The 14,490-nt window shown below is 36.6% G+C and overlaps 1 protein-coding gene across 1 annotated transcript; it reads right to left on the bottom strand.

Moving 5' to 3' along the window:
* Nucleotides 1-796: 796 nt before the first annotated feature.
* ppp1r3c2a (protein phosphatase 1 regulatory subunit 3C2, duplicate a) lies at nt 797-2,786 on the bottom strand. Its single transcript, XM_005729182.1, has 3 exons — nt 2,610-2,786; nt 2,386-2,468; nt 797-2,226 (listed from the first exon to the last, which is right to left on the bottom strand). Exons 2-3 carry the CDS (start codon nt 2,397-2,399, stop codon nt 1,170-1,172), a joined length of 1,071 nt encoding a protein of 356 aa, XP_005729239.1. The 5' UTR covers nt 2,400-2,468; nt 2,610-2,786; the 3' UTR covers nt 797-1,169.
* Nucleotides 2,787-14,490: the final 11,704 nt, after the last annotated feature.

Below are 14,490 nucleotides of genomic sequence, written 5' to 3'. Positions count from 1 at the left end.
GTGGGAAATATAATACTCAAATGAAATAGTAAAAAAAAAAGTAAAATAAATAGGTACTTAAGGCTACAAGGTGTGAAAACCAGCTTCATCTGTGAATGCCCCAAATGCAACACCCCAGCTGTTTAGCTATGACAGTTCCAAAAAGGTTTGTTGTTTTTTCTGGGAGCTGTCCTGTGTGAAATGAAAGAGTAGGACAAAGAAACCAGCCCAAAGATTAGAATAAATAGAACAAAAGCAACAATAGCATCCTCCGTGTGGTTTTAATATCTAATAATGACTCCACCTTTGTATGTACTGTAAACACAAACTCATGCATTATCCAAAGTACATGCTGTCCCTTATGCTGCCATGGTTACATGTTGTTTGCCACTCCAGTCATGTGCATGACAAGATGTAACAGTTCCCAGGGTGTTACTCAACCATTTAGAGCAGGGTGTGTTTGAACACAACGTCCCATTCAAAGCTTGTCTGTCACCTCGCCCAGAAGATCTGTTTTGTTTTGTTAATTTATTCTTTCTGGTATGTATGACGCACAAGAGAGAAACACACACCAGAGCTAGAACTGAGGCCAGAGAAATAATGTCTGTGTGAATATATAAGTCCATTCATTGTGTTAGCTCATCAAAAAAGATTTTTGGAATAATTACCTTTATCTGCTGATATATGTTTTTTCTCTTAAGCAAATATAAGTCTCATGTTTTTTGCTTTTTCCCCAGTGATGTTATGTCACACTACAACATGCGGCTATGCAATATTGCACAGTTTACCTTGCCAAGGAGATGGACAAAAAGACAAATTATATTTTAAGACAGTTTTAATCAGAATATCAAGTCAAACAAGTTTTCACATTTCAAAAGGGAAGTTAAGCTTAGGAGGTGGAGGTGCATTACGTTTGAATTGTTTCAAGGGTATATTACAGATCAACCAGCACTGTCCACTGAAAACCTCCACAAGGTTTAAGTATCCGTGACTCTTCATCATTTAGTTTCAAAATTGAAAAAGTCTCTTGATGAAAATGTCTTCACGAAACTTAAAGAAGTCCAGTCGCTTTCTTTGCAAGCTTCTTAGACTACCATGTCCTGGATGACTGAGAATCCTCGCAGACATATACAGCACGCTAGATTTCATAAGCATGTACCCCTCCCCAAAGCCACTGTTTCTTAAATATTTTAAGTTAAAATAATATTTCTTAAGTCTGTGAAGAGGGTATTGGGTGATTTCAATTTGGACGCGCTTTCCAATCTTCCCTGAGTCTTTTGAATATACTGTAGATCAGTGCAGTTCTGCACACTGATGGACTTGTGTAAAGGCCACGACAGTGACCTATGCTTTGAAAGTGTGGGGTAAGAACGATTAGTGTTGTCTTGGTTCACATTTGATCTTTCTTTTTCCATCCACACTCTGTAATTTTGTCCCCCGTTGTTGTCCCAGTGTGGTGTAGCACAAGGCCCTGGTCTGAATGACACACAAAACTCAGTTCGCTCCCTTGGATCCCTGTTGTGAGTTAAGCTTAAGTTGAAGCCAAAAACATCCACATCAGACCCCCCACAGCGATGTTGCCACAAGAATGTGCAAGGAATGTCACGATGGCTGCGCCAGGAGTCAAAGGTCACCCTTATGCACACATCTTTTTCAGTAGCGGCATGGGCAACAAACACTTTACCACTTAAGACGTACTCAGAAATGTTGCAGCTTTCCAGCTGTACTTTCATATCTTGCAAACGTGCAAGAAAGGCTTTCTGGTCCTGGGCTGGCTGAGGGAAACCCAGCCGCAACTTGTAGGGATTCAGTTTATCAGAGGTTGACTGCTGGCCTTCCAGTTTGGCTGGAGAGGGTCTCATCGCCAGGGTAGAATTGGGAGACAAAGGTTCAGGAATAAACATACGCACAGCAGTAAGTGCAAATCCTTTGGCATCTGCAAACACAACTTGCTTCTTGATTTCTCTGCTGATGTGCTTGCGTAAACAGCTCCGAGTATTTTCTGGTGCTGAGTGAGGGGAGCGCAACAATTGTGATGGTAAAGATGAAGTGGAAGGCAAGGATGGATGTGATAATGGATAAGGGGTCTTCACTGGATAGTGTGTATGCTTACAAGGAGGCTTTGTGGATTTCAGGTGCGACATGGAAAACAGTTCATAAAGTTGTTGCTCCTGCCTGAGGCTCAGACACTTAGCCATTTCAACTGGATTCACAGTGTACTGGGGATGACTAAAGGCATGAAGAACTCTGAGAAAAAAAAGATCATCGTTTTAAAATCAGATCTATTTTTATATAGATAAATGAAATTATAGATATAATTTATCCTATATTTCAACATAAAAAATATTTTGTGAATTCTGATGTTAATACAGTTACCACATGGTTAAATATATAACAGTAACTTACCTTGTACAGCTCATTTTCAGACTGTAAATGTGACAATGGAAGTCTTTTGTCTTTTCTTGAAAGCTGCAGTAAACTCAGGCAATCTATAAATGCAAAAGAGGAAATATAAGAAATAAAACATCTTAGTAAACCCAACAGTCAATGAATTAACTATAAACATGACGTGACAAATAAATGAATAGAATGCAAGGTGATTCAAATTTTTAAGTGCAAAATGTACTTACAGGTTATAACAGTAACCATATGCTTAATCAAATCCGCCACTGAGAAAGAGCAAAAGAGCACCTCAGTTGCAGTCTGTTAGTGCTGTCTCTGGAGCTTTCCTGACAAGTTTGAGAATAAGGCAGCACTGTCTATGACACCATGCCTACATGTGGGTATAGTTTAGCCAATGAAATCAAGCTGCTTTCTTTATATCCTGCCCCTTAAGAACTGATATGTGAAAGGCGGTCTCATGGTTTTCCTTTTATGGAGTTCTGGCCAAACTAAGTGTGTTTAATGGTGAAGGTGAACCAGAGTATGATTTCAGCTCCATCAATACAAATGTAACCTTTTAAATGATCTCTCCTTTTACAGTTCAGATTTAAAAATTATAGCAGACACAGGAAAGGCACTCATTTCTGAGATTATGGACAAGATGTATTGCTAACAGAAACCGTAATGTAAAGATAAAAAAGAAGTGGCCCAATATTCCAACATGCTTTCTTTCTTGGTGAGAAGATCAACGATACTGGTAGAGAAGCTGCTGTGCTTAGCTTAGCACCCTCAGTAAATGGTAAAGCAGCTACTCTGCTCTTTTGGTACAGACTGTAACATGGTCAAATGCTAATGTCAAAGCTTTGAAAAACAAGTTTAGACTGAAACAAGTTTGGGAGTAACTGCAGTGCTGCCGTAGACAACTATTATGGAACATTTCACTAGTTAATTAACTTCAAGTTCAGACAAATCAAATACCATGAAGTGAAAGTTTTGGTTCCGATAATTAGATAATTAGAGTACACCGAGTTCTGGGATTGGCATTTGCGAGCAATTGTCTTTTCATTTGTTTTTTTTTAACAGACTTGGCTAGCTATGTATAATTTTCCTTTTATGACCTCACTGTAAATTGGCAAGCTACAACCAAAAAAACCCCCAAAACCTGTCTTGATGTACAAGGTAGGTTACATGACACAATGTTCTCTATGTAGCATGTTTTGACTTGCAGAAAGAGACAGCCAAGAGACAGCCAGTCACTGCAGAGTGAACAATTGAGTCATGGGGAAAGAATGTTCCCAAAGAGCTGCCATACTCCTCGTGCAAACTTTCACAAGTGACGTGAGGTCATGCAAAAGCAAAAGTCAACAGAATCTGTGTTTAGTGGCAGTTTGTTGGTTGATCTATCTTCTGGTATAAAAGCTATTTCACATCTGCACTGAATCCCTGAATTTTTACCGGATATTGTTGGAGGTAACAGAGCAAATAAGTGTCTACAACAAAATGCTTTATTTAGAATGCATAAATACACTATCTGATATTAATAAATGTGTTATTAATCCTTAATTAATGTTTCAGAGTGCAAGAGTGTATCTTTTTTTTAGGTTTTATAATACTCACTTTTGTATCAGATAAAATCATGCCCTGTTTTACCCAAGATATTAACATGACAGCTATAATGACTTAAATATATTTTTATTATGATGTACATGCAAGAATATTGTAGAAGTCCTCATTTCTGTATCATAACCCCCCCCCCCCCCCCTCTCAAAACTCATGTAAATAGAGCACATTTGACTGCATGTCATACTTTAATGATACTTTCACTTTAACAATACCTTTATACAACACTTTATTTTATACATTTCAAGCACTTTGTCTATCTCACATCCGTAGTCAGTTTGGAACCGCCAAATAAAAATTAAACATGTTCGAAATCCACAGCAGGCGGGTTTCATACAGATACAACCAAACTGTTCATTTCTGGGAGATAGAATACTTGAGGGGTGTGTGCTGCAGGTATTTTCAGACAATATCTCAACACACTCCTGAGTCAGTGAGTGACACATGCTACACAAAAAATGACCCCAATTATCTAACTAAATATCTAACCAACTCTCAGTTAGTAATAGATTGTCTGGAATGATAGCATATAAAAGGTCTGTTCTAACTTGCCAGATCAAAAATGGCAGTACTCCAAATAATCTTTTTTTTGGTTTGTGTTTCTTTTTGGGGGCATATTCTTAAAAAATGTGTTCCAGCGCAGTTCCAGGCATAGCTAGAGTTTATAAAAATGTAAAAGCCTTCTTAAAAAGCATAAAAGACACTAGATGTTGGTGGACGGGAAAAACCGACTATTATGAAGTTTATGCTAAGTAACCTCATATTATAAAGCCTGCTGTGGATTATCACACAACCAAAAGAGTCCTAACATTTAGAACATTCATATGAGTTCATTGAATGTTTTGTGATTATGATTTAAGACGTAAATAATAATAACAATAATAAAGATTGTATATGTGCTGAGTTGTAAACACTGTGGTGTTTACAACTAAGAATATTCTAGAAGAGTATTATAAAACCTAAAAAAAGATACTCTTGCACTCTGTGGTGTTTACAACTATTTGCATTTTTTAAAATAAGACCCCTATATATCCACATACCTATTCTTACTATCTAAATGTGCTGTACTCATTTATTTATTTTATATTAGAACACGGTTTAATCAAATCATACAGTGCCAATGAGCAAAAAACAGTGTATTCATATGTTGCAATACCTATTTAAACTTTTCTTCTCCAGCAAACAGAAGTTAAACCCATCCAGGTAAGTTTTCAGTTCCTTCCCACCAACTTTTCGCAGCACTTGGCCCCCTGAGTACAAAAAGCAATGGAATCAAAGAACCCCTATGTGCTCTACGTGATGAATAGCCAAGGTGAGAAAAGAAGAGCTTGAGAAAATTCATGAAATGCTTACTTTTAAAAATTCACTGAACCAAATCAATTTCAGAATCAATCAGCATTTAATGTTTTTTTCCTGTGAACTGTGCCTCTTTCCTATATGTTTAAATAATATATATTCACACTGTTGGCTCATATTATGCAAATGCATATAATCCTTCAGACATGTTTTACTTATTATGCAGCATGAACAAATCACAGACCCTTCATTGTTAAATGGCCATACATGTTTTCCCTGTCTTGTACAAAACATTCTGGCCACTTGTCTTGACAACTCATATAAATTAAATTCTTTTTTTATCTAGTAGAATCCCTGTGCTTTTAAATTCCCACCATTTCAAGCATATGGGTCACTATTCATAATTCAGAAAGTGTTGTCATAATGTGAATAGTAATTTTGTCATTTATATTAATGTTGTTTTCCCTTGTATTTTTAACTGTGGCCATTTATTTTGCATTACAGTAGCTCATCAGCCCAGCTGCACTCTCTCACCACACATGGATATCTGATAACATTATTAAATGCAAATGAAAGTAAAGCACAATCCCCCCTCATTCCCCCTCCACACGCACGCACATACACATGCATGCACAGCCGCAAAGCACTGCTAAAAGTAATGATAAAGTTATGATACATACCAACTGACTTCTGTCAACTGCATGCAGATGTTCAGTGAGCTCATAAATGAAGTCACAAAGAGTCATACACAGTGCCTCATTAATCCCAGTTTTATTGGCTTGACTACCTGTCTAGACTTCTGTTCGCATTTTGGTCTCATGTAGAGATGAGCAATGTGGGTTTCATTTTAATACTTATTTAAGATTTAGGAGTTCAGCAATTTTCTAATTTCACTCCAGCACTCACTTTCCCTCATAAACATCCATCATCTGTTAATAACAGAGTATGGTAAATGTGAGCTGAACTTTGTTTGTTCCAGTACAAAACCTGGCTGCTTCAGATGAGCTCTTTAACCCTTAATTTCTTTTAAAGTTATTCCTTGCTGGATTTACTGGTGTGTTTGGGAATATTATTGTGTTTATAGTAAATACTCTTTTAAATGGTGCAGAATTTATTGTTGAATGAATTAGTGATGGCAAGTTTCCCTCCCTCTAATGAAATAATGACAATTTTATACTTAGCTGTTGGTTTGAACTCATTCTTAGTCCGTGCCAAAGAGTCACAAAACATATCCACTGCATATCCTTACAATGTTTTTTTTTCTTAACATTTTCTCTCACATATTGATTGTCAAAGTGTTTTTTATTTTGTTGTTTTTGACCATTAAAAAACTTTCAGTGTCTTTAAACTATTGTCCTTACTGTAAAATACTAACTAATTTGAAGTTCTTTTTAAAATTCCTATCTAGACTCAGGCATATATATAAATACCAGACGCTATATTGCAGAGGTTTCACTAACACGGGTTCTAGATTTCAGTACTAATCACTGTTACTTAATCTGAAATCTCAGTGTATAAACATATAGCAGTGTTCTCAAAATTTAAAAATGGTTCCAAAATTCCAATTTTACGTGTTTGTGTTTGAGAAATTTATTATCCAGCGACTTGTATTTAAAGAGGTGGACATGTATTGGTTTTGTATTATTGCACTAGCAGTTGTTTGGGATTCTGTTGGATAACAATGCAGCACTCAGTTGGTATAGTTTCTCTGCATTGAAAATAATGATTAAATCACCTGCATTTTTTAAAACAACTATTCTCGCTCACCATAACTAAAGAAAGCTACCCTAAATGAACATGGCAGCATGCCTTTGGTTTTCAAAGTTGCATGTGAACAAACCACAAGACATCTGGAACAAAGTCCTCTTGACAAACGAGACCAAAATGAAAATGTCTGTCCATAATGCACAGTACCACGTTTGGAGGAAACCAAACACAGCATGTCATCACAAACACTCCCTACCAACTGTCAATCATGTGAGCAATTAACAGTTGGAGGGGTGATCATTTTGAGCTTGTTTTACAGCCAGAGACCTGAGCACCTTGCAGTCATTGAATCAAGCATGAAGTCATCTGGTATTCTAGAGTCAAATGTGAGACCATCTGTCCAACACCTAAAGCTTGGCAAAATCCAGTCATGCGCACCATGATCCTAAGCAGACCAGCAAATCTGCAACATAATGTCAGAATAAGAAACGAATCAAGGTGGTGCTGTTGCCCAAATGCCTGGAAACTTCAGTGAACTGAAGCACAGGCCATACATAAAGAAGAAGGGGCCAAATTCCAACACAATTACCTGAGAGACTGATGAAGTCATGCAGAAAACAACAGTTATTGTTCCACAAGCTACTGAATCATAGGTTATTACTACAAAAGTATTTCTTGTACTCTTGTTCAAAAACAACATATTACAAACTAAAGATCTATAAATCTCCTTATCTATGAACTGTTTCTTAAAATACCTTGTGGGTTTGTTTGATTTGTAAAGCTGTCTTGGGAACACCCATACCAATGTGGATGTTTTGACAACTAAGTTGTAGAATTAAGTTGTTGCATAAGCAACCTTGCACATTCATGTCAAGGCTTGAAAGACATTATTGGGATTTTCTGTTGTCCTTGGGCATTAGTTCATCACGCACAATTTAATACAAACAGGACAAGTAACGAATGAGGCAAGATGATAGCTTCTATTGTGTAGCTGTGAGTTGTTCCATGCAGTGAACTCATGAGTAAAAGTATATTTAGTCAACACTCAGTTCATTTACTGATAAACTGTGCTTGATGACAGGTTTGATATGTGCTTAAAATTCTCATTAACTGCCCATAATATTAATAATGATAATTAATGTGGTATTAATATTTTTATTGTTATGTTTTTTATTCATATGTAGAATGTAATTGAAAGTTAGTGTAATATGTATGTTTACATGCTTTCCTAATTTATACTATATTTTAGTTGTGAAAATAATATTTTATTCTTAATAGAGTTAATAGTGTTTCAAATATATAGTCCCTAAATACAATGTGAAAAGCAGTTTGTCAGTTATGCTGCTTAAACACTTTTGAAGTTTTAATTTTAAATCTAAAATGCCTCAGACACTTTTAAAGGCTCAAGTCCATCCTGGGTAAATAAATAAATAAATTTATCTGTAATAATAGCATCTTCAAAGTCAAAACTTTATTTCTTTGGAAAAAAATACCATCTTCAAAGCCAAAACTATATTTCTGCTGGCAGAACGATTAGGAATCCGCTTTTAAGACGAACGATGAGAGGGGCTGATGTAAGCTTGCAGGGGTAGAGTAGCAAATTGCACACTGTAACCCCATTACCACCCTTGGCTGACTGAAGATAGAACCCCGCAGGACCTCTATCATCATTTGTGCTAACTTCCTGTACAGTCAGTGGGGCGGGGGGCGGGAGTCCTTCCTCCAGTGTCCTTCCTGGAATCCTTCCTCCAGTGAAGGAAGGATTCCGTTCACTGTGAAAAGCAAATGAACTTTAGTCTTTATGTAACATGGCTCATTTAAGTGTCATCTTCAGATGTTGCTGGGACAAAAAAATAAAATCCAGGCTATTAGCAGCGAAGATGCCTGAGAGAAATTGTTATACTTTCCTGAACATATAATTATTTCTTTGTGTCTTTCTTTCTCTGTGATGAGGAGCAATGTTAAATTAAAAATTGCAATCTTAAATAAAAGTGAGAGAATAAATAAACTAGTAGTGTTGATGCATCTAGTAAGATGTGATTACAATACAGCTAGACAGTAAAAAAAATAAACACAGTTTAATGACAGAAATAGATTGCATGTGGGATTTTAACTATTTAGCTGGAATACAGATAAAACTGATAAGCATAATGTCATCTGCAAAAAAGCAAACAAAATCAAAACAACTATATCTGTCAGGATTGGGACTGGGACAAAAAATCTGCTCGGGTATTTTGACTAGAGACCGGCGCACCAGGTATTATAGGAAAAACTATAAAGCCTTTGAATGAAAACAAACGCTGTTGTGACAGTGATGTACACTGTCTTGTTGGTATTTGTGTATGATTTCTATACAGTTTACATCAGATGACCACTTAAGGACATCTCTTGGTTTTATCTTCACGTTTCCCTCTCACCACATATCCAAACCGATATCATGACCAGCAGCTTTTACAGCTGTGGCTCCAGCAAACATCAGCTGATACTAGAAAGTAATATCAAATAAATTCTAACAACAGCTTGAACGTGCTGCTGTTGTTTAGCTTGACATCTGGTGGTTTCTTCCTTCTGACGCAAAGTGGGCGATAAACAAACAAGAGAGACGGGACTTGCAACAGAAAAGCCGATCCCACTGATCATTGATCAGTTTCATGATTGAAGTAGCAACAGGAGAGGGAGGGGAGAGAATGAGAGAAGAAGAGGCAGCTGTGCAGCCTAAAGACACAGAATAACTCCAGCTTTGTGTCTTTTTTCATTCTAGCTGAAAAAAAGACACAAAACTGGAGTTTTTTTCATTCTAGCTCAAGTACGGGACAAATCGCTTCCTTTTCACCTCAATACAGATGTATTGTAATTGGTCCAGCCCAGAGTCGATGATGACGAATTGGCCAATCCACCACCTTTCATTGTTTATACCGTTATAAAAACAAACATAAAAACAAAAAATCACCATATTCACCATTAAAGGTGAATATGTTACAGAAAGATGGATTAACCCATACAAAAAAAGAAAAAACAAAACAAACAACAACAAAAAAAAAAAATCAACAATAAAGTGCTAGTGCTTATCCTTATAGATTAATATTAACATTAATAAACATTAGTTAATATTAATATTAATGACTACTTGCTCCTTGGTCAAAGCAAATTAATAATGCTGGAATATCTTAAATGAAGTAGTCTTATGAGGTGGAACAGCCACTGCCGGCAATAACAGTTTTTAGCAATCATTTCATTTATTAAGGGAAAAAAGCTATCCAATTTTTTTTGGCCATATGTGAAACAGTAATTACCCTCTCTTGTTAAATCATGAATTAACTGTTATTAACCACTTGTTTTGAAAAGCTGATTTCAACATGACTAGCAACACCCAGGCCTAATTACTGCCAGCAACATCAACAGACCTGCAGGCCTTACTTGCCCCAGTTAAGGTAAGAGTTCATGATTCAGCCATAAGAAAGATTTTGGACAAAAATGTCATCTATGGGAAAGTTCTAAGGTGAAAACCACTGCTGACCGAAAAGAGCACAAAGGTTTGTCTCACATTTGCCAAAAAATAGAAATCCCTGAAGCTCAAACACACTTTGGGTATGCAGCAAGACAATGACACAAACGAGCCCACTTTTGAATGGCTCAAAGAAAACAAAATGAAGGTTTTGGAGTGGCTTAATCAAAGTCTAGGCTTAAATCTAATTGAGATTATCACAAGTGCTTGATTGCAGTTTTAGCTACCAAAGGCTGTATAAGCAGTTATTACTTTTAGGTGGAAATTACTTTTTCACCCAGGATGAGTTATCCAAACCCACTTTTTCCCTGCATTATATGTCTGACCCTTAAATGACCCCTTAACTTAAACTGTTCCTCAAACTCACACTCATGATGTTCACTGTCCTCACTGAGGGAATGACCCTAACTGACCCCTATATTTCATCATGTTAATCCATACTTTCCCTACATATATATTCTGCCCCTCAGTGCTTTCAAAATGTTAACACAGAGGTTCGCCTGTGACCCCAATCCCTGGACCCACACACCTGATTCAAATGATCCTGCAGCTGCCTCATAACAAGATAATGATTTGAATACAGTGTGTTGAAGCAGCCGAAAACAAGCAGTCCCACGGAGCTTAATAGCACTGTTACAGAATTATTGCCCTAACAAAATGGTCTAATTGCACAATGCACAACAAACTATACTGCAATTGACAGTGTCTTGTGTCATTAAATAAATAAATTTAAATGTTAAGGCACACCGTAATAGCAAAAAAGATGTAGTTTATTGCCTGAAGGGAACACCATGCCATGTAAGATACATTGCACTGTCTTACTGCATCAGATGATTGGCTAGTTTTTTATTGTTAGAGAAATCAAGATAAGAAAAAAACAAAACTTGATTATGATTATGTGTACCAAAAGATCTTTGCTTTCTGCCATGTTTCCTTTTGCCAGCTGCACTTCGATGCTAAAAGGAACAAAATTGAATTGAACGCAGCTGTGGGTATACCCTGTAGCCTTTGCCAGTAGTCCTCAGCATGGGTCAAGGCAGCAGCTGGGACACTCAAGACTAACTCTGGTGTTATAGAAGCAGAGTCTAAAAGCAGGACTGGGGAGTTGTACAGCTCAGCTTCCATAATCAGATACAGCAGTTTCACATCTATGTCTTGTAACAGTGTTATGCTCTGTGCAGGGAGAAGGCTAGTAGTGAAGACAGCACTATTGACCTGTATGTTCCCAGGTTAATGACACTGCATATATACAGATCAGGCATCATTCAGTCTATCAACAGCAGCAAGGTAAAGGTGGCAGGTTTGCAGACAATGTTAACCAAAAGAGCTGATATGTACTTTTAAAAATAATAATACTGCTCACTTTCAGGAACCTTTTTACATCATTGTCTTATATTTCACTGTAGCTCACTATTTGCGCAGAACACGGCCAAGAATCCAGTGATGAAATATTGTGAAAAATTGGCTTGGATGAGACAAAAAATTATGTATCAGTCATGAGGAAGTATTGCTAAATGGAACATAGTTGGCACAGATCAAAATGTTATTAATGGCAGAAGACCCATAACAGCTAGAATATAATGTGCATATAAACATAAAGGCAATGAGGCACCCAGGGAAGATGACGTTTCGATTGTCTGACTGCTACAACCTCCATAAACCTCCACAATGCGTACAACTGAAATGAATTTAAAAAGATTAAAGGCAAACTGAAAAAAGACTGATACTAACCCCATGAGGACATAAAGCAGAGTTAACTATACAGGAATGATTGTAACATATGAAATAAAAGAAGTGCAATATATACCAAAAACTCATTAAATGTAATGGTACCCAAGAAATAAACTTTCATATGTTAATGACTGTCTATAGTGGAACCTTTGATGGAATATAAAAAAGTATGCATTCTTTTGTACATTTGCATCATCTGCTCATATTTCACATGCCATGTGGCTCCACACTGCACAAGTAGAACAGTGAAGATGTAAATGATGTAGATTTGTGCACTTTGAAATCAATCTGCCACAAAATAACCATTTGCAAGTCATCAGTTTATTTATCAAATGTTTCATAGGCTGCATAAGTAATGATAAGGAACATTTTTGGTGCTGAAGTATGCTGTTATGCAGACACATTGACATACATCTTTTTTTTTTTTGGAAATGTTTGAGCTGAAAAGGTCTTCACGATTTTCCCAGCTGAAAAGTATTCTCAATAAATGGGTACAGTTTGACTCATATGAAAGGACAAGACAGGATAAGAATAATTGTTTTTAAAGACTTGCCTTTAAAACAAGCTTTGCAAGCTCTTCCAGAGATGTCACACCATTAGTCTAGATTTCCATGTCACCTTGTTTCAAAAGTTTCACTTTTCGCAAATTTTGATAATTGATAAGAAGTTGAGACAAGGGTGCATTTTCCTACTGGATCCTTCTTATCATTTCAAACAGTGTCTGGTTTATTGTTGCATCTAATTGAAGTGCCGATTTGTCATTTTCAAGGAGAAAGAAGAAAATAATCTTTGACATAAGGATGAAATGAAGTATGGATTTATTTTATTGATGTCGCATCCAAACCCTTAGGCACATCGTCAGAAAAGGTACTGAGATTTCCTACAATACATGGCATTCTCATGCCACAGATAAACATGTTTCTTTACTGGTATGTGTCATTTATTGTACCTGAATAACCTTACTGAATTGCAAGATTTGAGTTATACTGATGTAAATTTGCCTTTCTTGGTGAAAGTGTGGTGAAAAACCCCAAAACCAAAAACATATCTTTTTAAGAAAAATAATTTTAGTAGCACTTCTAGTGACAAACTCCATACATCCAGGGTCACTCGGATATTGTCTATTCAACTCTAATGGTGAAAGAATCAGCACAATTATGTGTTAGGAAACCTCAGTGCATTTGGAGACCCAAGACAGACTGTATTCCAAAACCAGATGTGTCTTAACAGACTGCAGGACCATTTTATTCAACATCTGTGAGAAGCAAAGCATTTTCTACTGGGTGCATTTTACCAGCTGGGGAGGACATGGACCAGTCAGGTGAATCCAGGTGAAAATCACTAACCTTCATGGCTTTCAGCTGTTATATTTAATTTGAATCACGATGAAAAATATGTGACATATAGGTAAGTTCAGATCAGACTATAACCTACTCAGTTAACATTAAACAAAGTAAATTATATGAAATATACCTTCAGAGCAGGGTGTATTGTTTTTGAGTTTTGAAGAAGGCAATTTTTCTTGCTTTCAATCTAATAGCAAATAATAAAGAAACTACATACATGAACAACAGTATAAATTTCCCCATGGACATTTTATCTTCACATTATCTACTTCACTGTTAATGGCCTTCAGTTGCAGACTCTTGCCTCTCCACTTGATGGCAGTGGAGCATCAATCATAATAATTACAAAGCGTTCCTTTTTATTCTGCATCATTAAGTGCCTACACAAAACTTAAGCACAATAAAAACTGTACTGTAGCCTTTTTATTATGACTACCACAGCCACACTGGCCTGTAGCCCACAGGTATGTTAGTGGCTTTGGCTCAATCAGTCTGATAAAGCCTTGTGAAACATTTTCCACAAACGCAAGCACTTCTGTAACCTTGGAGAGAATATCAGCAAATGATGTATGTTGTTTAGAACTTAAACAACTGGAATAGCTCCTCTGCCAAACATGTACTGCCCTTTGGGCTGCTTTCTGACACGCAGGGTGTGCAAGAACACTGTTATATTCAAAGAGTACCTAAAAACATTGTTCTATTTTGTCTTCTTCTTTCTTTCTCTCTTTTTGTTTTTGTTAATGATCTATGAATGTCCTTCGCCTAAATGTGCTGTATTAGAAAATGTTAATTTAAAAGCTGAAAAGTGAAAACATTAATACAATATGGAAATATAGTAAATTATGCACAACAGAGAATGTCTCGTGAGGTAGTATGAGACATGGTGCCAAAGCACAATAGAGTCTAAAGTGCATTTATATTTGT

This window comes from Pundamilia nyererei, unplaced genomic scaffold, assembly GCF_000239375.1.
Source record: "Pundamilia nyererei isolate P.nyererei 1_Seehausen unplaced genomic scaffold, PunNye1.0 scaffold00032, whole genome shotgun sequence".
In the NCBI taxonomy this organism is placed as follows: Eukaryota; Metazoa; Chordata; class Actinopteri; order Cichliformes; family Cichlidae; genus Pundamilia; species Pundamilia nyererei.
Note: the sequence above shows the minus strand (reverse complement) of the source record. Positions and strands in the feature narration are given on the sequence as shown.